This window comes from Oncorhynchus kisutch, linkage group LG24, assembly GCF_002021735.2.
Source record: "Oncorhynchus kisutch isolate 150728-3 linkage group LG24, Okis_V2, whole genome shotgun sequence".
NCBI classification, from domain to species: domain Eukaryota; kingdom Metazoa; phylum Chordata; class Actinopteri; order Salmoniformes; family Salmonidae; genus Oncorhynchus; species Oncorhynchus kisutch.
The window spans coordinates 10389077-10411008 of NC_034197.2; the positions used below are offsets into that span (position 1 = coordinate 10389077).

Sequence of the window (21932 nt, forward strand, 5' to 3'; positions counted from 1 at the left end):
GGAACAGATACAGCTTTAGAACAAAGTTCTACAGTACTAATAAAAATGTGATCGATACATGTGGATGATCTTGTTCCTGTAGTGTTTGTAAACACCCTGGTAGGTTGATTAATAACCTGAACCAGATTACAGGCACTGGTTAGAGGGAGAAACTTCCTCTTGAGTGGACAGCTTGATGAAAACCAGTCAATATTCAGGTCCCCAAGAAAGTAGACCTCTCTGTTTACATCACATACACTATCAAGCATTTCACACATTATTTAGATACTGACTGTTAGCACTTGGTGTCCTACATCAACACCCCAAAAGAAAAGGCTTTAGATGTGCCAAGTGAACCTGCAACCACAACACTTCAATATCACTTGACATAAGATCTTCTCTAAGCATTACAGGGATATGGCTCTGAATATATACAGCAACACCTCTCCCATAAGCATTTCTGTCTCTTCTATAGATGTTATATCGTTGTATTGCTACTGCTGTATCATCACATGAATTATCTAAACTTGACCACTATTGGCCTGGGCCTATCACCTGGGCGGGTGGTGGGTTTTCCAGTCCAGTGGGTGCGCTCCACCTCAATCTTCCTGTGGTCCATCTTCAGTTTCTCAGAGATCTTTTCCCTCACTTTGTCGTCCGACTCCGTCCAGGTCTCATGTGGAGATTCTGCAATTCCGTCCACAACCATGTTGTTCTGTCTTGATTGTCCCTCAAGATCATCATGGATTCACACACAGAACTGATGTCCTCTCTCAATGACTTACAGGCTCCTGTCATCTTGCCGTTCTCCTGTTTCAACTCATCGAGCTGACACTGGGAGAACTGCAAACTGTTCTTCAGTTCCTGGACCTCTCTGGTCAGATTGTCCATTCTTTTATTAGCATAATCTATGAGTATTTGGACAAAACACTTGAAGCTATTTTCTTGTTGTTGTAACAGCTGCTTGTAGGTCTCTTTGTTTTTTTAAAGATCCTTCACATGTGATAGACACCACTGTCCTCAACAGTACTCCTGCCGGTTTGGTCTTTGTCATAGTGGCTAGCAACGTAGGTTACTCTGTTACTCCTCGCAGTTCCAGACAAGGCAGGTCATGGGGAAGATTGAAAACAACAAACAGCAGGGATCTAGACACTGGAAAGAGACAAGCAGTCCCAGCAACTGATGCTAACTGCGTCACGGGATCCAAACTAAGAAGCTAGCTAGCTACCAAGAACTTTCCAATACACTGGAAAACAACAAACTTTCCAAACAAACAAAACTGAGCTCTTCCTCGTTCCACGTTCAACAGGAAGTGACGTGAGGCAGGTAAAATAAAAATCACGTTCACTTGATGACAGCTTTGCACACTCTTGGCATTTTCTCAACCAGCTTCAATTTTGTTGAACAACAAATGATAGTCCCACTAACCCAAACCAGATGGGATGGCGTATCGCTGCACAATGCTGTAGTAGCCAAGCTGGTTAAGTGCGCCATGAATTTGAAATAAATCACAGACAATGTCACCAGCAAATCACCCCCACACCATAACACCTCCTTCTCCATGCTTTACGGTGGGAAATATACATGCAGAGATCATCCGTTCACCCACACCACGTCTCACAAAGACACGGCGGTTGGAACCAAAAATCTCCAATTTGGACTCCAGACCAAAGGATACATTTCCACCAGTCTAATGTCTATTGCTCATTTTTCTTGGCCCAAGCAAGTCTATCCTTCTGATTGGTGTCTTTTAGTAGTGTTTTCTTTGCAGCAATTCAACCATGAAGGCCTGATTCACACAGTCTCCTCTGAACAGTTGATATTGACATGTTACTTGAACTCTGTGAAGCATTTATTTGGGCGGCAATTTCTGAGGCTGGTAACTCTAATGAACTTATCCTCTGCATCAGAGGTAACTCTGGGTCTTCCATTCCTGTGGTGGTCCTCATGAGAGCCAGTTTCATCAAAGCGCTTGATGGTTTTTGTGACTGCACTTAAAGAAACTTTCAAAGTTCTCGAAATGTTCCATACTGTGACCTTCATGTCTTAAAGTATTATTTGAGCTTTTCTTGCCATAATATCGACTTGGTCTTTTAACATATAGGGCTAACTTGTCACAACACAACTGATTGGCTCAAAAGCATTAAGGAGGAAAAAAATTCTACATATTAACTTTTAACAAGGTACACCTGTTAATTAAATGCATTCCAGGTGACTACCTCATGAAGCTGATTGAGAGAATGTCAAGCGTGTGCAAAGCTGTCATCAAGGCAAAGAAAGGGTGGCTATTTGAAGAATCTCACATCTATTTTGATTTGTTTAACACTTTTTTTGGTTACTACATGATTCCCTATGTGTCATTTCATAGTTTTGATGTCTTATTCTACAATGTAGAAAAAAATATTAAAAAATTAAGAAAAACCTTTGAATGAGTAGGTGTTCTTAAACATTTGACCGGTAGTGTACACTGAACAAAAATATAAATGCAACATGTAAAGTGTTGGTCCCATGTTTCATGAGCTGAAATAAAAGGTCCCAGAAATGTTCCATACGCACAAAAAACATATATCTCTCAGATTTTGTGCTCAAATTTGTTTATATCCCTGTTAGTGAGCATTTCTCCTTTGCCAAAATAATCCTTCCACCTGACAGGTGTGATATATCAAAAAGCTGATTAAACAGCATGATCATTACACAGATGCACCTTGTGCTGGGGACAATAAAATGCCACTCTAAAATGTGCAGTACTGTCATACAACACAATGCCACAGATGTCTCTGTCACACTATGATCTGTTTCACCTGTCTTTGTACTTGTCTCCACCCCCCTTCCTGGTGTCACACATCTTCCTCATTATCCCCAGTGTACTTATACCTGTGTTCTCTGTTTGTCTGTTGCCAGTTTGTTTTGTTTCGTCAAGCCTACCAGCGTTTTTTCCCATGCGCCTGTCTGTCTCTAGTTCCTGTTTTCTAGCTTTTCCGGTTTTGACCATTCTGCCTGCCCTGACCCTGCCTGTCGTTCTGTACCTTGCCATACCACCCTGGATTACTGACCTCTGCCTGCCCTGACCCTGAGTCTGCCTGCTGTTCTATACCTTTCGGACTCTGTTCTTGACTACTGACCTCTGCCTGCCCTTGACCTGTCATTTTGCCTGTTCTTGTAATAAACTTTTATTACTTTGAAACTGTCTGCATCTGGGTCTTCTCCTGAGCCTTCACAGTCTAAAGTTTTGAGGGAGCGTGCAATTGGAATGCTGACTGCAGGCATGTCCACCGCAGCTGTTACCTTTCTCTACCATAAGCAGTCTCCAAAGTCGTTTTAGAGAATTTGGAAGTACGTCCAACCGGCCTCACATCCGCAGACCATGTGTAAACCCTGCGAGTGCAGGACCTTCACATCCGGCTTCTTCACCTGTGGGATCGTGTGAGACCAGCCACCCGAACAGCCACCGAGGTCTGACAATCTGGATGGAAAATTACTCAGGATAATAGCGGACAATATTGCCTTTCCTATTTGCCATATCTTCAATTTAAGCCTACTTGAAAGAAAGTAATTTCGCTACCCAAGAATAGTAAAACCCCATTTACTGGCACAAATAGCCGACCAATCAGCCTGTTACCAACCCTTGGTTGCTATTTTAGAGTAAACAAACTGACAACAGACTTTCAGCACGCTTATAGGGAAGGACATTCAACAAGCACAGCGCTTACACAAATGACTGATGATTAGCTGAGAGAAATTCATGATAAAAATATTGGGAGGGCTGTTTTGTTAGACTTCAGTGCAGCTTTTTACATTATTGATCATAGTCTGATGCTGGAAAAATGTATGTGTTATGGCTTTACACCCCCTGCTAAATTGTGGATAAAGAGTTACCTGTCTAACAGAACAGATGGGATTCTTTAATGAAAGCTTTTCCAACAACAGGGCAGCTGTTTAGGCCCCTTACATTTTTCAATCTTTACTAACAACATGCCACTTGCTTTGAGTAAAGCAAGTGTGTCTATGTATGCGGATGACTCAACACTATACACGTCAGCTACTACAGCGAGTGAAATCACTGCAACACTTAACAAAGAGCTGCAGGTAGATTCAGAATGGGTGGCAAGGAATAAGTTAGTCCTAAATATTTCAAAAGCTAAAAGTAATGTATTTGAGACAAATCCTGCACTAACCTCAACTAAATCTTGTAATGAATGTGGAATTTGAGCATGTTGAGGAGACTAAACTGCTTGGAGTAACCCTGGATTGTAAACTGTCATGGTCAAATCAAATCAAAATCAAATCAAATTTATTTATATAGCCCTTCGTACATCAGCTGATATCTCAAAGTGCTGTACAGAAACCCAGCCTAAAACCCCAAACAGCAAGCAATGCAGGTGGAGAAGCACAGTGGCTAGGAAAAACTCCCTAGAAAGGCCAATACCTAGGAAGAAACCTAGAGAGGAACCAGGCTATGTGGGGTGGCCAGTCCTCTTCTGGCTGTGCCGGGTGGAGATTATAACAGAACATGGTCAAGATGTTCAATGTTCATAAATGACCAGCATGGTCGAATAATAATAAGGCAGAACAGTTGAAACTAGAGCAGCAGCACAGTCAGGTGGAAGTTGAAACTGGAGCAGCAGCATGGCCAGGTAGACTGGGGACAGCAAGGAGTCATCATGTCAGGTAGTCCTGGGGCATGGTCCTAGGGCTCAGGTCAGTTGAAACTGGAACAGCAGCATGGCCAGGTGGACTGGGGACAGCAAGGAGTCATCATGTCAGGTAGTCCTGGGGCATGGTCCTAGGGCTCAGGTCCTCCGAGAGAGAGAAAGAAAGAGAGAAGGAGAGAATTAGAGAACGCACACTTAGATTCACACAGGACACCGAATAGGACAGGAGAAGTACTCCAGATATAACAAACTGACCCCAGCCCCCCGACACATAAACTACTGCAGCATAAATACTGGAGGCTGAGACAAAACATATTGATACAACAGAAGCTAAGAGGGGAGAAGTCTGTACATAATAAAGCGTTACTCTAACTTATTAACACCACTGTCAACAAGGCAGGTCCTACAGGCCCTAGTTTTGTCACACCTGGACTACTGTTCACTAGTGTGGTCAGTTGCTAAAAAAGAGGGACTTTGGAAAATTACAACTGGCTCAGAACAGGGCAGCATGGCTGGCCCTTGTAAGTACACAGGGAGCTAACATCAATGACATGCATGTCAATCTCTCATGGCTCAAAGTGGAAGAGAGATTGACTTCATCACTACTTATTTTTGGAAGAGGTGTTGACCAGCTGAATGTACTGAGCTGTCTGTTTAAACTACTAGCACACAGCTCGGACACCCATGCATGCCCCACAATGCCACCAGAGGTCTCTTCACAATCACCAAGTCCAGAACAGAGTATGGGAGGCACACAGTACTACATAGAGCCATGGCTACATGGAACTCTATTCCACATCAGATAACTGATGCAAGCAGTAGAATTGGGTAAAAATACACTTAATGGAACAGCTGGGACTGTGAAGTAACACAAAGGTTCAGACACATTCATAAGCACACAAGCGCTAGCACACTCACTCTACACACACGTATATTGTAATATTGTTGTATGGTGGTATTATACATGTTATATTGTAGATGTGTAGTGGTGTAATAATGTTATGATTTACTGTTTAATCTTTTGTTTTATGTGTAATGTAAGTACCTTAATGTGTTTGGACCCCAGCAAATGTTCTTCATAGTTGACAAACGGGCTCATTCTGTTGATGATGCCATGTCATCTTGCAACTGTTTATCAAACATAGTGATCATAAACGTTGACACTGTGTACAGGTGTTTAGTGCTGAGGGAGCATCCTTACTCTCTATTTTAGAATACATGGGCAATTACTTCTGATCAAATCAAATTCGATTTTATTGGTCACATACACATATTTAGCAGGTGTTATTGCGGGTGTAGCGAAATGCTTGTGTTCCTGGCTCCAACAGTGCAGTAGCATCTAACAATTCACAACAATACACGGAAATCTAAAAGTAAAATAATGGAATTAAGAAATATATATATTAATATAAATATTAGGACGATCAATGTCTGAGTGGTATTAACTTAAAATCGAATACAGTTTATATGTAACGCTCATCGGAAGGATGAGACCAAGGGGCAGCGTGGTACGTGTCCATGATTCTTTATTAAATCCGAACTTGTTAGCAGAGCTAACAAAAAACAACATCCCACAACCTAAAGTGGCAAAACAGGCTGCCTAAGTATGATTCCCAATCAGAGACAATGACAGACAGCTGTCCCTGATTGAGAATCATATCCAGCCAAAACATAGAAACACAAAACCTAGAAATAAAGAACATAGAATGCCAAATCACACCCTGACCAAACCAAATAGACACATAAAAAGGCTCTATAAGGTCAGGGCGTGACAGTACCCCCGCCCCAAAGGTGCGGACTCCGGTCGCAAAACCTGAACCTATAGGGGAGGGTCTGGGTGGGCATCTATCCGCGGTGGCGGCTCTGGTGCGGGACGTAGACCCCGCTCCACCTCTGGCTCACCCTACTTTGGTGGCGCCTCTGGTGCGGGGACCCTCGTCGCCGACCCCGGACTGGGGACCCTCTCCGCGGGCCCCGAACTGGGGACCCTCGTTGCGGGCCCCGAACTGGGGACCGTCGCTGGAAACTCCAGACTGGAGACCGTCGCTGGAGGCTCCGGACTGGAGACCGTCGCTGGAGACTCCGGACTGGGGACCGTCCCTGGAGACTCCGGACCGTCGCTGGAGACTCCGGACTGGGGACCGTCGCTGGAGACTCCGGACTGGGGACCGCCGCTGGAGACTCCGGACTGGGGAACCGTCGCTGGAGGCTCCGGACTGTGGACCGTCGCTGGAGGCCCCGGACTGGAGGCCGTCGCTGGAGGCTCCGTACTGGAGGCCGTCGCTGGAGGCTCCGGACTGGAGGCCGTCGTTGGAGGCTTCGTGCCATGGATCATCCCTGGAGGCTTCGTGCCATGGATCATCACTGGAGGTTGCGTGCCATGGATCATCACTGGAGGATTCGTGCCATGGATCATCACTGGGCCGTGGAGACGCACTGGAGGTCTGGAGAGCCGAGCTGGCACAACCCGTCCTGGCTGGATGCTCACCCTAGTCCGGCAACTGCGGGGTGTTGGCACAGGATGCACTGGGCTGTGAGAGCGCATCGGAGATACTGGGCGTAGAGCCTGCGCAGGATATACTGGGCTGAGGAGGCGCACTGGAGGGCTGGAGAGCAGATCTGGCACCACCCTTCCTAGCTGGATGCTCACCCTAGCCCGGCAACTGCGGGGTGCTGGCACAGGACGTACTGGGCTGTGGACACGCAAACGGAGACACAGTGCGCAGAGCCGGCGCAGGATATCCTGGACTGAAGAGACGCACTGGAGGCCAGATGTGGTGAGCCGGCACCATCTGTCCTGGCTGGATGCCCACTCTAGCCCGGCCGATGCAGGGAGCTGGAATATAGTGCACCGGGCTATGAGTGCGCACTGGAGACACACTGCTCAGAGCCGCATAACTTGGGGCCTGACTAGTCACACTCTCCCCACGGTAAGCACAAGGAGTTGGCTCAGGTCTCCAACCTGACTCAGCCAATCTCCTTGTATGCCCCCCCGCAAAAAAAAATGTTTTGGAGTGGCTTCTCAGGCTTCCGTGCTAGCCCTCGTAACGCTGGGCCCCCTTTCTAGCTGCCTCCGCCTTCCTAGCTGCTTCCACCTGTTCCCATGGTAGGCGATCCCTTCCAGCCAGGATCTCCTCCCATGTCCAGGATTCTTTGCCGTCCAGGATGTCCTCCCGTGTCCAGTCCTCCGTACCACGCTGCTTGGTCCGTTTGTGGTGGGATGTTCTGTAACGCTCGTCGGAAGGATGAGACCAAGGTGCAGCGTGGTACGTGTTCATGATTCTTTATTAAATCCGAACTCCAAACAAAACAACAAAAGAACAACGAACGTCACGTTTCGTAGGCTACGCAGAGCTAACAAAAAAACAACATCCCACAAACTAAGGTGGCAAAACAGGCTGCCTAAGTATGATTCCCAATCAGAGACAACGATAGACAGCTGTCCCTGATTCAGAACCATACCCGGCCATAGAAACACAAAACCTAGATAATAGAACATAGAATGCCCACCCAAGTCACACCCTGAACAAACCAAATAGAGACATAAGAAGGCTCTCTGAGGTCAGGTCAGGACATTATACATATGAAATGAGTAAAGCAGTATGTAAACATGATTAAAGTGACTAGTGTTCCATTAAGTAGCCAGTGATTGTAAGTCTATGTATATAGGGTAGCAGCCTCTAATTTGCAGGGTTGAGTAACCGGGTGGTAGCCGGCTAGTGATGGCTATTTAACAGTCTGATGGCTTTGAGATAGAAGCTGTTTTTTTTCTTTCTGGCACCACTCCGCCAGGGCCCTCACCTCCTCCCTGTAGGCTGTCTTGTCAGTGTTGGTAATCAGGCCTACGATGGTTGTGTCGTCTGCAAACGTGATGATTTAGTTGGAGGCGTGTGTGACCAGGGAAAAAAATATGTTGCACTAAATGGGGGGAAAGGGTGCCATTTGGGACATAGGCAGCCCCACAGCCATCAAGGCTTTCCTGCCCTGCTCTGCACGACCAAGTCCCACCCCCATTTCTTAGGATGTCCTGTCAACTCTGGCTCTGAGGGGACAGGACAGGGGGATGAATGAGGGGAGGAAAAGGCTTCATCTAGTCTGCCTAAACTAAGCACAGATTCTCCAGGACCCCAGAGCCAGCACGGTCTTCTTGCTCCTCCAAGCCACAGCTAGCTTCCCAAGCAGGCAGACCAAGAAAACCGCCTGCCCTGAGGGACCTTCCCTCACCACCCATCATCTATTGCCAGGCACTCCGCTTCGCAGCACATCAGGATACTGTATGTATGACTGTATTGCTTCCTCCTGTTCTTCACCTCTAGTAGAATTTGCAATGATTTGAGTTTAGACTTGTGAGTGATATATGAAAAATTTCATTTGTGAATATTCATATTTATTATTTATTCATATTTATTATTTCATTCTCTCATTACACTATACACAAAGTAATTTATTCATGCATTTTGTTGCTATATTATTACGATTACTAAAGAGGAAAACAGAAGTTTATGCATACCATAGTGTCTGATATTTTCTCAGGTACTGTGCCTTCAAAAAGTATTCTCAACTCTTTACTTTATCCAAATTTAGTTGGATTATATTTATATTTGAGACACACAGGATCCCATAATGCCAAAGTGGAATTATGTTTTTGGAATTTTTGACAAATACATTTCAAATGAAAAGCTGAAATATCTTGAGTCAATAAGTATTTAACCCCTTTGTGATGGCAAGCAGGAATAAATTCAGGAATATACACGTGCTTAACAAATCACATAATAAGGTGCATGGACATAATAAGGTGCATGTGTTCAGTAATAGTGTTTAACATGTTTTTTTTTATGACTACCTCATCGCTGTACCCCACACATACAATTATCTGTAAGGTCCCTCAGTTGAGCAGTGAATTTTAAACACAGATTTAACCATAAAGACCAGGGAGGTTTTCCAATGCCTTTCCAAGAAGGGCACCTATTGGTAGATAAAATAAACAAATAAAAAAGCAGACATTGAATATCCCTTTGAGCATGGTGAAGTTATTAATTACACTTTGGATGGTGTATCAATACACCAATTCACTACAAAGACACAGGCGACCTTCCTAACTCAGTTTCCAGAGAGGAAGGAAACCACTCGGGGATTTCACCATGAGGCCAATGGTGACTTTAAAACAGTTGCAGAGTTTCATAGCTGTGGTAGGAGAAAACTGAGGATGGATCAACAACGTTGTAGTTACTCCACAATACTAACCTGATTGATACTGTAGAGTGAAAAGAAGGAAGCTTGTACAGAATTAAAATATTCCAAAACATGCATCCTGTTTTTAACAAGGCACTAAAGTAATACTGCAAAACATGTGGCAAAGCAATGAACTTTTTGTCCTGAATACAAAGTGTTATGTTTTGGGCAAATCCAATACAACGTATTACTGAGTGCCACACTCCATATTTTCAAGAATACTTGTGATTGTTAAGAACTGGGATAAAGAATAAACAAAATGGTGCTTAGTGCAGACAAAATCCTAGAGGAAAACCTGGTTCAGTCTGCCTTCCACCAGACACTGGGAAATTAATTCACCTTTCAGCAGGACAATAACCTAAAACACAAGGACAAATCTACACTGGAGTTTCTTACCAAGAAGTCAGTGAATGCTCCTGAGTGTTTAAAGTTTTAGTATTTCTCTACATCTGCTAAATATCTGTGTGCGACCAATAACATTTGATTTGATTTGACTTGAATCTACTTGAAAATCTATGGAAAGACAGGAAAATGGTTGTCTAGCAGTGATCAACAACCAATTTGACAGAGCTTGAAGAATTTTGAAAAGATTCTTGAAAAGAGACATCCCCAGAAAGACTCACAGCTGTAATCACTGCCAAAGGTCATTCTACAAAGTATTGAGAAAGCTGTGTAAATACTTATGTAAATGAGATATTTCTGTATTTAATTTTCAAAGAATTTGCAAACATTTCTAAAAACATGTTTTCACTTTGTCATGATGGGATATTGTTTGTAGATGGGTGATAATTAAGGCTGTAACACGACAAAATGTCTAATAAGTCAAGGGGTATGAATACTTTCTGAAGGCACTGTAGATTTAAAAATTATTCATGACAATTCTATGGCGAGAAATGCTCCTCACATCTCATCTTTGTAGGCTACATTAGCAGACTCATAAACAAGCCAGAAATCCATGTTTGAACAATCCATGTCCTCCACTGCTTACGTTATATAACGTCGGACTATTAACTGATTAGCCCAATACTAAACCCCTAACACAGCTAACAATTTCCTCTGCATTCAACAGACCATGAACGAACACGACTTCCACAACTCCTCGTTTAATTTCTTCAATGGCACACCGTGGTTCGTCTACGAGTGCACCATCAGTCTGGATAAGGACTATCGGCGGATCGCCCTGTTCCTTCTCTACCTGCTGCTGTTCATGGTGGGGCTGGCTGAGAACACCTTGGTGGTGTGGGTCAACTGGCGCCGGCGCCACTCGGCCAACGGCGTCTTGTTCTGTGTCATCAATGTGAGCCTGTCGGACCTGATGGTGGTTCTGATGATGCCCTTCTTCATGCTGGAGGTCACCATGGACAAGGTGTGGCTGTGGGGCCGCTTCCTGTGTAAAGCCACCCACCTCATCTACACAGTCAACTTCTACAGCAGCTCCTTCTTCCTGGCCTTCATGACCCTGGAGCGCTACCTGTCCCTGTCCAGGCCCTCGTCTCCCGCCTGCTTCCCTGTGGCCAGGCGTCGCCGCTGGCTGCTCTGTGGTGCTCTGTGGTTCTTCTCCCTGTTCCTGGCTCTGCTGGAGAACTTCCACGTGGACCTGCTGGAGTGGGACGAGCCCGGCTGCTACATGCTGCCAGACTACATTGAGTGGTTCGTCTCCATATCCTTCCTCTGCCTCATCTTCCAGTTCCTGGTCCCGGTCTCCATCATCGTCACCTGTAACGTGCTGATCGCCCGGGCGGTGCGCTCCGCTCCAGATGTGCAGGGAAGACGGGATGTGTGGCTGGTGCATGTGTACTCCCTTGTGTTTGTCCTCTGCTGGCTGCCGTACCACATGGTCATGTTCCTGATAATGGTGGATGATCTGGACCCTCACGTGTTCAGCTGCAACACAGTGGAGGTGCTCTACTTCTCCTTCAGTGTGGTCCAGTGCCTGTCCCTCTTCCATTGCATCGCCAACCCAGTCCTCTACAACTTTCTCAGCAAGAGCTTCCGCAACAACCTGATCAATGCTGTGGTCCACTATACACCCAGGGAGGACCCAGGAGGGTTGAATCCCCAAGAAACTGCCCCCAAAGCAGGAGGACCAGGCACAGGGAAGAAGGAACGCAAGCTTAGCAACATGAGTACCAGCCATTCTGACGTTGCTGCCTCGTAGAAAAAGGAAGCATCACAGTGTCACATTGAGACTTAACTAGCCATCATCACTGAAGGACAATGGAGGAAAGGAAAAAAATCACTTCAGAACTGTTACTGAAGCGTGTGCTGCTTTCACAGGCTAAAAGACAGGGCACAAGACACGAAGCCTCCTAATAGTCTTTGCTGTTTATGACTTGAGTCCAGATTGTCCACCCTACTTCCAAAGGTTGCACTTGCACACTCCCTGTCATGGATTTTTAAGCATTTGATTAGTGTAAGTATTGCCCTGGAGGGAGTTTCCATCATTGTTAAATCCAAGACAGGGAGTGTGCAAGTGCGCACTTTTGGAGAAGTGTGGAGATTAGGGATGCAGCCTTGGTCACTAAGCAATAGTCATGTAAATTATAGGCTGACAAACACTCAGTGTCCCTCTCATAATCTGTCTCCCATTTTTCTCATCATCCAGTTTTTCAGCCCATCAAATGTTGTAAACAGAGGAAGGAAGGAAACATTTACAGATTTCTTTCCATCTTTAAACTCCCATAGGAACTTATGGCACCAATGTCTAGGAACTTCTGGAGGACAGAATTGCAGTCATTACGTCACAGGGTGAAGAGGAATGCTTCCTCGCAAACAAACATTTTTCTCTGTGCAACACAGATAAGATTGATCCTTATTACTACTGAGCATTAAAAAAACTTTGTACAAATGTTTAACTGTAATGGATAAATGTTAAACAATTTGGATTACACAAACATATATACACATCTTAATTTCCACACAGTGACATCCATATTTAACAAATGTTCTGATTGTATTTGACTATATATTTTTAAAGCTACTGAATTTGTAAATGTGTTGGATGCTGAATGATGTCACCTGTTACATTCAATAAAAGTATTTCAAACAGAATGATTGTGTATTATTAAAGTCAAAAGCGTGTCCTTTTGATGACTTCTCAATAGGGACAACACTATGAACATCTCATAGTATTACTATATGGGTTGGTATCCTGCTATCCCAAAGGAGATTCTCCACTGAGCTTGCTCTTTAGTCCAGGACTGGGCTTATTCTGTGTCTGGGAAACTAACCAAAAAAATGGAAGAACTTTTTATTGTGTGGTAATAAATACACAAAATCCAAATTCTTTTAGTTGAATACTGGCCTGTGTTTGCTTTCACTGGGAAGTCCAGAGGGAAATGTCCCTTGGTTTAATGATGTTGACATGATGATCAGTGGAGGGAGGAAAGACACAGGTGTCACTCCGCATATGGCACAATGGGAGGAAGCAGCCTACCTAGAGCAGAACAGGGTTCTAGTTTCAAAGGTCACCTATCCCTGAGGCAGGAACTAGATAAACGCTTTCAATTGTGCATAACTGCAGTTGCATCATTAAAATGTGATGACGAAGGTAGTATTCTGTGGCAGTGGACATCATAACATATTAAATGCAATGAAGAAGAATCAAGCCTAGGTCTAAAAGTTACAAGATAACGGGATTCTCAAAACATTTCTGTTTACTTTATTCTTTACAGAACAAGAAACGACACTGAACACAAATATAAATGCAATATACAACAATGTCAAAGATTTGACCGAGTTACAGTTCATATAAGGAAATCAGTCAAATTAAATCAATTCATTAGGCCCTAATCTATGGATTTCACATGACTGGGAATACAGACATGCGTCTGTTGATCATAGATACCTTTAAAAAAAAGTTTAAAAAAAAAAAGTTGATCAGGCTGTCATTTGTGGCCTGTGGAATGTTGTCCCACTCTTCAATGGCTGTGCGAAGTTGCTGGATATTGGCGGGAACTGGAACACGCTGTTGTACACATCAATCCAGAGCATCCCAAACGTGCTCAATGGGTGACATGTACAGTGCCTTGCGAAAGTATTCGGCCCCCTTGAACTTTGCGACCTTTTGCCACATTTCAGGCTTCAAACATAAAGATATAAAACTGTATTTTTTTGTGAAGAATCAACAACAAGTGGGACACAATCATGAAGTGGAACGACATTTATTGGATATTTCAAACTTTTTTAACAAATCAAAAACTGAAAAATTGGGCGTGCAAAATTATTCAGCCCCCTTAAGTTAATACTTTGTAGCGCCACCTTTTGCTGCGATTACAGCTGTAAGTCGCTTGGGGTATGTCTCTATCAGTTTTGCACATCGAGAGACTGACATTTTTTCCCATTCCTCCTTGCAAAACAGCTCGAGCTCAGTGAGGTTGGATGGAGAGCATTTGTGAACAGCAGTTTTCAGTTCTTTCCACAGATTCTCGATTGGATTCAGGTCTGGACTTTGACTTGGCCATTCTAACACCTGGATATGTTTATTTTTGAACCATTCCATTGTAGATTTTGTCTTGTCTCAGGTCTTGTCTCAGTCTCAGGTCTTTTGCAGACTCCATCAGGTTTTCTTCCAGAATGGTCCTGTATTTGGCTCCATCCATCTTCCCATCAATTTTAACCATCTTCCCTGTCCCTGCTGAAGAAAAGCAGGCCCAAACCATGATGCTGCCACCACCATGTTTGACAGTGGGGATGGTGTGTTCAGGGTGATGAGCTGTGTTGCTTTTACGCCAAACATAACGTTTTGCATTGTTGCCAAAAAGTTCAATTTTGGTTTCATCTGACCAGAGCACCTTCTTCCACATGTTTGGTGTGTCTCCCAGGTGGCTTGTGGCAAACTTTAAACGACACTTTTTATGGATATCTTTAAGAAATGGCTTTCTTCTTGCCACTCTTCCATAAAGGCCAGATTTGTGCAATATACGACTGATTGTTGTCCTATGGACAGAGTCTCCCACCTCAGCTGTAGATCTCTGCAGTTCATCCAGAGTGATCATGGGCCTCTTGGCTGCATCTCTGATCAGTCTTCTCCTTGTATGAGCTGAAAGTTTAGAGGGACGGCCAGGTCTTGGTAGATTTGCAGTGGTCTGATACTCCTTCCATTTCAATATGTGCTCAGTGCTCCTTGGGATGTTTAAAGCTTGGGAAATCTTTTTGTATCCAAATCCGGCTTTAAACTTCTTCACAAAAGTATCTCGGACCTGCCTGGTGTGTTCCTTGTTCTTCATGATGCTCTCTACGCTTTTAACGGACCTCTGAGACTATCACAGTGCAGGTGCATTTATACGGAGACTTGATTACACACAGGTGGATTGTATTTATCATCATTAGTCATTTAGGTCAACATTGGATCATTCAGAGATCCTCACTGAACTTCTGGAGAGAGTTTGCTGCACTGAAAGTAAAGGGGCTGAATAATTTTGCACGCCCAATTTTTCAGTTTTTGATTTGTTAAAAAAGTTTGAAAAAGTTCAAGGGGTCGAATACTTTCGCAAGGCACTGTAAATGAGCATGCTGAAACATGAGGTGATGGCGGCGGATGAATGGCACGACAATGGGCCTCAGGATCTCATTACGGTATCTCTGTGCATTCAAAATGCCAATGATAAAATGCAATTGTGTTCGTTATCCGTAGCTTATGCCTGCCTGCACATACCATAACCCCACTGCCATCGAAGATGAGCATTTGTCCACTGAAGTCGGTTACGACGCCAAACTGCAGTCAGGTCAAGACCCTGGTGAGGATGACAAGCACGCAGATGAGCTTCCCTGAGACAGTTTCTGACAGTTTGTGCAGAAATTCTTCGGTTGTGCAAACCCACAGTTCCATCAGCTGTCCGGGTGGCTGGTCTCAGACGATCCCGCAGGGAAGAAGCCAGATGTGGAGATTCTGAGTTGGCGTAGTTACACGTAGTTCTGTGGCCGATTGGACGTACTGCCAAATTCTCTAAAACGATGTTGGAGGCAGTTTATGGTAGCGAAATGAACATTAAATTCTATGGCAACAGCTCTACTGGACATTCCTGCAGTCAGCATGCCAATTGCACTCTCCCTCAAAACTTGATACATCTGTGGCATTGTGTTGTGTGACAAAAATGCACATTTTAGAGTGGCCTTTTATTGTCCGCAACAAGGTGCAGTTGTGTAATGATCATGCTGTTTAATCAGCTTCTTGATATGCCACACCTGTCAGTTGGACAGATGATCTTGGCAAAAGAGAAATGCTCACCAACACAGATGTAAACAAATTTGCACAAAATCTGAGAGAAATAAGCTTCTTTTTTTTTGAGTATGGAACATTTCTGGGAACTTTTATTTCATGGGACCAATACTTTACATGTTGCATTTATATTTTTGTTCAGTATAGATAATGGAAAACGTCCATAGTTTGCACTAAAAAAGTACATACAAATTACAATTAAAAAACAGCATTAATCAAATAAAACGTTTCATAATGAGGTAAGACACCAAATAGAACACAAACACGAGTTACGTTTAAATATCAAATCCAAAGTATGCAAGTCTACAGAGCATAATGTGGTGCTTTTGAAATGCTGGAAGCCACCGTTTGTTTAGTTCATATCATCTGATCACTAATACATACAGTCTACATGAACCACAGTATCATGTTTGTTTTGTTCATATCATCTGATCACTAATACATACAGTCTACATGAACCACAGTATCATGTTTGTTTTGTTCATATCATCTGATCACTAATACATACAGTCTACATGAACCACAGTATCATGTTTGCATTATAAATAGTCTATCACTAAAGAAGTAAAATGCTTGGAGGAAAACATACCTAAATGGTTTCCAAGGGAACTGATACATTAAGGCCACATTCATTGGTTGCAAAGTACAGTATGACTGGTCAGGTACACTTACTGGTCCAATGCAGCTGTTTTTTTTATTATCTCAATATCAAATAATTTCTGGGTAACAATGAAGTAACTTACTGTGATTCTTTTCAATTAAAATGGTAAAAAATAAACTAAAATAGCTTCTTAGCAAAGAACAATTTTGCAAGCAATAACTTTGCTAGGACTGTCTGAGGGGAACACTGAAAAGTAGCAGTAATTGGCAGAGAGGTTTGGAACTTTTTCTTATTGGTCTATTAAGTAATTTACCGTCTGGTGATGTCACCAGGCAGGCAAAAACTCCATCCCACTAAAACAGGCTGGAATTTCAGGTCGTCTTTTCACAACCATAATTGTCCCAATTTCACAGTATTATTCCAACCACATGATGTGGAAATATATATAAAACACAGGGAAATCACATTTTTGACTGCACTGGGCCTTTAATGCTTGGTGCACAGTGGTAAATATGGTGTTTCACTCAGACAGACACAGACAGTCCATCATGTGTTTCATATATAAATGAATACATGGTGCTTAACTGACAGAAAAACAACACTTTTTGTAAAGCAGAGTAATAGTACACGTAGGAAAATGTTTGACTGCAATTTAGGAAAAGCCAACTGACTTGAAGACAGCTTGCAAACAGTAAACGGTAATAAGTCCTTCCATAGACAACAGTGCATACACTGCCATCAAGTGGCTAAACTACTTCCAAGGAAGATGTCCTTTACGCTATGCTACAAAACAGGTCTCTTCCATCCAAAACACCATCTCAAACACAGACATAAAACAAGTTAAATGCATTCTACAAGTATATATATAAGGCTCACAACCAGAGAGAAAGAGAGAGAGAAAGAGAGAGAGAAAGAGAGAGAGAAGAGGAGGAGCATGACAGACCAGCTCAAAGACAAAAAAAGACGTGGGAAATCAAAGTGAAAGCGAGATGAAGGCAGAAGGACACCAGAGGAGTAGCTGATCAGGTGTCCAGGGCGGGGAGGGGTTCTTTGGAGTGGTCATTGTACATGAAGGTCTGCTCTATGTTGAAGTCTGGAGGCAGGTGGTCCTTGTGGATCTCCATGTGGGAGGACACCAGCTTGAGCGTGGAGAAATACAGGCCGCAGACAGTGCAGCGGTACATGAGCGCCCCGGCGTGGGTCTTCAGGTGGCAGATCATGGTGGAGCGGCCTCGGAAGAACCTCAGGCACACCTTGCACTGGTACGGCTTCTCCCCAGTGTGAATGCGCAGGTGGTAGGTGAACTCGCCCGAGTGGGCGAAGCGTTTGCCGCAGAAGCGACAGCGGTACCATTTCTCCCGGGGAGTAGCGGCGCCCATGCCCGACCCACCCATGCTAGAGGAGTTCCCATTGGACAGGAGGCCTGCGGAGAAGCCAGATGCCAAGGCCCCCTGAAGCAGCTTGTCTGAGAGGTGGAAAGAGCCCATCCCCAGGTCTAAGCCCAGGTTGCCAAGCTTCCCCAGGCTGCCAGCCTCCAGGGGTGAGGAGGAGGAGCAGGAGTACTCCAGCTGGTCAGCCTTACGTTTCCCTGTCCACCCTTGACTGCCCTGTCCCTGGGGCTGGGTCTCATTGGTGTGAAAACTCAGGTGGTACTGGAAGGCTGTGCCAGAGCGGAAGGTCTGTGGGCATAAGAAGCAACGAAGCTCCTCCTCTCCCTCTGCCCCGGCTGCTTTATGAGCCCTCATGGCCTCTCTGTCAGTTTCTGCCTCCTCGGCATGCAGGGCCATGTGTCTGTCCAGCAGAGGGCGATCCAGGAAGCCGCAGGCACAGAGGGGGCAGGAGTAGACTGGCAGGGAGAGGTGGGTGAGGGCGTGCCACAGCAGGGCACACAGGGAGGGCTGGGGTAACAGGCACACACCACAGCTCAGTGACTGGATAGACACGTGACTCAGCAGGTGATCCCTGATGACCTGGTTGCAGGAGAGAGACAATACGATATGTCAACAATACAAGGAGGGACAACACACATCTTCAGGTGTCTTAGCCACTACAATGCAATAGGTGTACTCTTGAGTTCAGTGAATTTGTTTGAGCGATTTCAGTCTATATTTCACCATTGCCATTAGCCAAAACACGTGCCAAATCACCCAGGAAAAATGAAGCAAATCAAACCACACTGACCTGGAAATCCTTGGTGAGGGTTTTGTTACAGACGGCACACTGCAGCTCCCCATTGTGCCCCTGGGTGGCGGTGTAGAGCTGACTGGGGAGGGTGTACCGAGCAGCCGCCTGGCGTCTGTGGCGTACCAGCTTGGCCTGGCTGCAGAACTGGCGATGACACATGTCACAGGAGAACACCACATGGGACAGGGCGTGGGTGATGCTGGCCCCGCGGTCCCCGGGGAAAGATGCCCCACACACCCTGCAGGTCCCTGTCTCAGTGAGGTGGGTCTCCGCGTGGGCCCCCAGTGCAGCAGACTCTGTTAACAGTTCCATCCCACAGGCTTTACACGCCACCATACCCGACAACTGGCCAGGGTCCACTCCCTCTCTGCCAACCACTGCTCCATTCTCCACACACACAAAGTCCTCATCTTCATCATCCTCCTCATCTTCTTCCTCCTCCATGTAATTCTCATCATCGCTCAGCTCAATGACATCTTCAGCCAGGGGTCTCCACTGGTCCTCTCCTCCGTCAGTGACTTCTTCGTCTCCCTGCAGCTGCTCTCTCTCTTCCTCATTATCTTCTTCATTCTCCTCCCCTTCGAAGATGACCCCTGTCACCCCTGTGTGGCCAGAGTTAAGCCCACCCACCCCCCCTAACTGCAGACTGTCCAGGGGGTCTCTAAAGGAGGAGGGGGCGCAGGGAGCCTCTACCCCACAGACCACCCTTCCCAGCTGGGCTGACGAGTCAGGGAAGGAGCAGGCGTCAGACACACATGGAGTTGGAGAACCACCTCTACTCCCACTAGCTACCATCTGTTCCTCCTCACTGTTACCAACCCTGTCTCCCATCACCACCTCCACGCCCTCCTCAGTCTTCAGCTGCAAGGGAAGGAGAAGTCCTGGGGTGGCCCCAACAGCTACAGTGGAGAGACTACCTACTGAACTCTGCTGATCTCCAGCCAGCTGTATCTGTTTGTCTTCGGCCATCTGTCCATAGCCCAGGTGAGACTGCTCATCCTCTGCTTTGAGAGGCAGGGACAGAGTGACTGTGTGTCCAACACTCCGGCCCAGCCTGGCCACCCTGCTGCCCTGGGGGAGAGGGAGAGGTGATGGTGCTGACGCCGGGGTAGGAGCAGCCGAGGGACCAGCAGATGACGACAGAGAGGAACAAGATGCTGCAGACGACGAACACATTGATGACCCAGCTGCAGCAGCAACCATGTCAGAGTCCAGGTCTCCATCCGCCACACAGTGTGCAGACCCTGAGCCCAGCTGCTGCAGGTCAGGGAAGGTAGTGTGACAGGCTCTCACCAGCTCTCTCACCCCCAGTCTCTCTGCCAGCTCATACAGCACCCCTACATCTATCAGGTCTGTGAAGATCTCTCCGGTGTAGATGAACGTCAGCACCTTCTCAAAGTTGGCCGGGGACACAAAGTCCAGAGAGTACGTTGTCGTAGCTCCGGCTCCAGAGGTTCCGATCTGTTTCCCCCTACCTGAGAACAGGCTACGGAAGTGTGTCCCAGCGCAGGCGAGCACCGCACGGTGCACTGTGAAGGAGCGGCTCCCCACCTGGAGGATGACATCACAGAAGAGGCGGGAGAGACGGCAGTGATTGAGCTCGGTGAGGAGGCCGGCGGCATGGCCTAAGCCCTGCAGCCGTATCCTCATCCCTCCCTGGTAGTGTCACTCACAGCCTAGAGCCCAACTATGAGAAGATACAAGGGGGGGGGGGATATTTAAGTAGTTTTGGGGGGAATATGTACTTCACTATTTACATTTTTGACAACTTTTACTTTAACTTCACTACATTCCAAAATAAGATAATTTTTCCTTCATACATTTTCCCTGACACGCAAAAGTACTTCTTACATTCTGAATGCTTAGCGAGCCATAAAATGGTCAAATTCACATGAGAACAACCCTGGTCATCCCTACTGCCTCTGATCTGTCAGACTCACAAAACACTTAATTTAATTTTGAAAACAAGAAAATTGTGCCACCTGGTTTGCTTAATATAATGAATTTTAAATTATTCACACTTTTGATACTTAAAGTATATTTTAGTAATTACATTTACTTTTGATACTTTCACTCTAGTAGTATTTTACTGGGTGACTTTCACTTTTACTTGTCATTTTCTGTTAACGTATCTTTACTTTTACTCACGTATGACAATTGGATACTTTTTCCACCACTGGTCATTGCCTAACTCATTCTGCAACAGTAACAGGACTAATAATAAACACTTTCTTTTTGCAACGTCCAATAATAAGAGCCAATGAGTGATTGATTGGTAGACTTGCAAAGGTGGAGTGCAGCTTTGTCGCGCACGTGCTCGTAAACCAACTATTTAATACGTATTTAACTAACATGCAATTATTAGAGATCGAATACATCAGAAACACCAATTGGTAAAAACTAAGGAAACGTTTAACCTTTTAAGTTTCACTGAATGCTAGTTTGCTAACGTTAGCTATAGCCTAGCAAGGTAGCTAGCTGCACGTCACAGTTTTCTACCAAATGCAAACCTATCAACACCTTTCTAACAAAGATGGATAACGCCGCTCATATGGCAAATAAAGTTATGTGTATAATATATTATTTACCAATAGAAGGTAGTATTTTCGACCATTTAGCTAACGTTTTCGCTAGCTTAAAGCCAGTAGTCGCATAACAATGACGTAAATAAAAGAAGGCCCCCAAACAGGAAGAGGCCAAGCGAGAAAAATAAAACGAGAGGTTTTACTCTGTTTCCACTAGATAGCACAGCCACAAAGTCAAAATTATATCCTAAAAATTTATTAAAACCAAAATGATATTTTTGGCCTTTAGGCATACATTAAGCAGTGTGGTTGAGATTAGAGGGTTAAAGTTTTGGTTAGGTTTAAAATCACATTTTAAGAAGATAAATTGTAGAAAGGCTATGTACAGGGGGTACCGGTACCGATTTGTATGCGGTGCTATTGGTTAGTCAAGGTAATGTGTACATGTACAGTTGTAGCCAAATGTTTTGAGAATTACATATATTAATTTTCAAAGTTTGCTGCTTCAGTGTATTTAGATATTTTTGTCAGATGTTACT

The 21932-nt window shown here is 44.9% G+C and overlaps 2 protein-coding genes across 4 annotated transcripts; one reads left to right on the top strand and one right to left on the bottom strand.

Moving 5' to 3' along the window:
- The first annotated feature begins 8555 nt into the window (after positions 1-8555).
- Positions 8556-12914, top strand: ackr5 (atypical chemokine receptor 5). The gene is made up of 2 exons (XM_020459732.2): positions 8556-8905; positions 10933-12914. The coding sequence occupies exon 2, from the start codon at positions 10936-10938 to the stop codon at positions 12019-12021; it is 1086 nt and encodes a 361-aa protein (XP_020315321.1). The 5' UTR covers positions 8556-8905; positions 10933-10935; the 3' UTR covers positions 12022-12914.
- A 3233-nt stretch (positions 12915-16147) lies between these two features.
- On the bottom strand, positions 16148-21558 carry LOC109869676 (zinc finger and BTB domain-containing protein 39). Of its 3 annotated transcripts, none has more exons than XM_031804192.1 (3): positions 21457-21558; positions 18866-20555; positions 16148-18654 (listed from the first exon to the last, which is right to left on the bottom strand). In XM_031804192.1, exons 2-3 carry the CDS (start codon positions 20516-20518, stop codon positions 17707-17709), a joined length of 2601 nt encoding a protein of 866 aa, XP_031660052.1. In that variant the 5' UTR covers positions 20519-20555; positions 21457-21558; the 3' UTR covers positions 16148-17706. The 3 variants fall into 3 exon arrangements, with proteins under 3 accessions (XP_031660052.1, XP_020315535.1, XP_031660053.1); XM_020459946.2 differs by lacking the exon at positions 21457-21558 and adding an exon at positions 21017-21449; XM_031804193.1 differs by lacking the exon at positions 21457-21558 and having other exon boundaries at positions 18866-20919.
- Positions 21559-21932: the final 374 nt, after the last annotated feature.

Excerpts from the sequence above, each read along its gene's own strand:
- ackr5 (XM_020459732.2), top strand. The coding sequence starts at position 10,936 with ATGAACGAACACGACTTCCACAACTCCTCGTTTAATTTCTTCAATGGC.
- LOC109869676 (XM_031804192.1), bottom strand. The coding sequence starts at position 20,518 with ATGAGGATACGGCTGCAGGGCTTAGGCCATGCCGCCGGCCTCCTCACC. Across the intron at positions 18,655-18,865 it reads CCCTCACCAAGGATTTCCAG|GTCATCAGGGATCACCTGCT; the intron begins GTCAGTGTGGTT and ends TCCTGCAACCAG.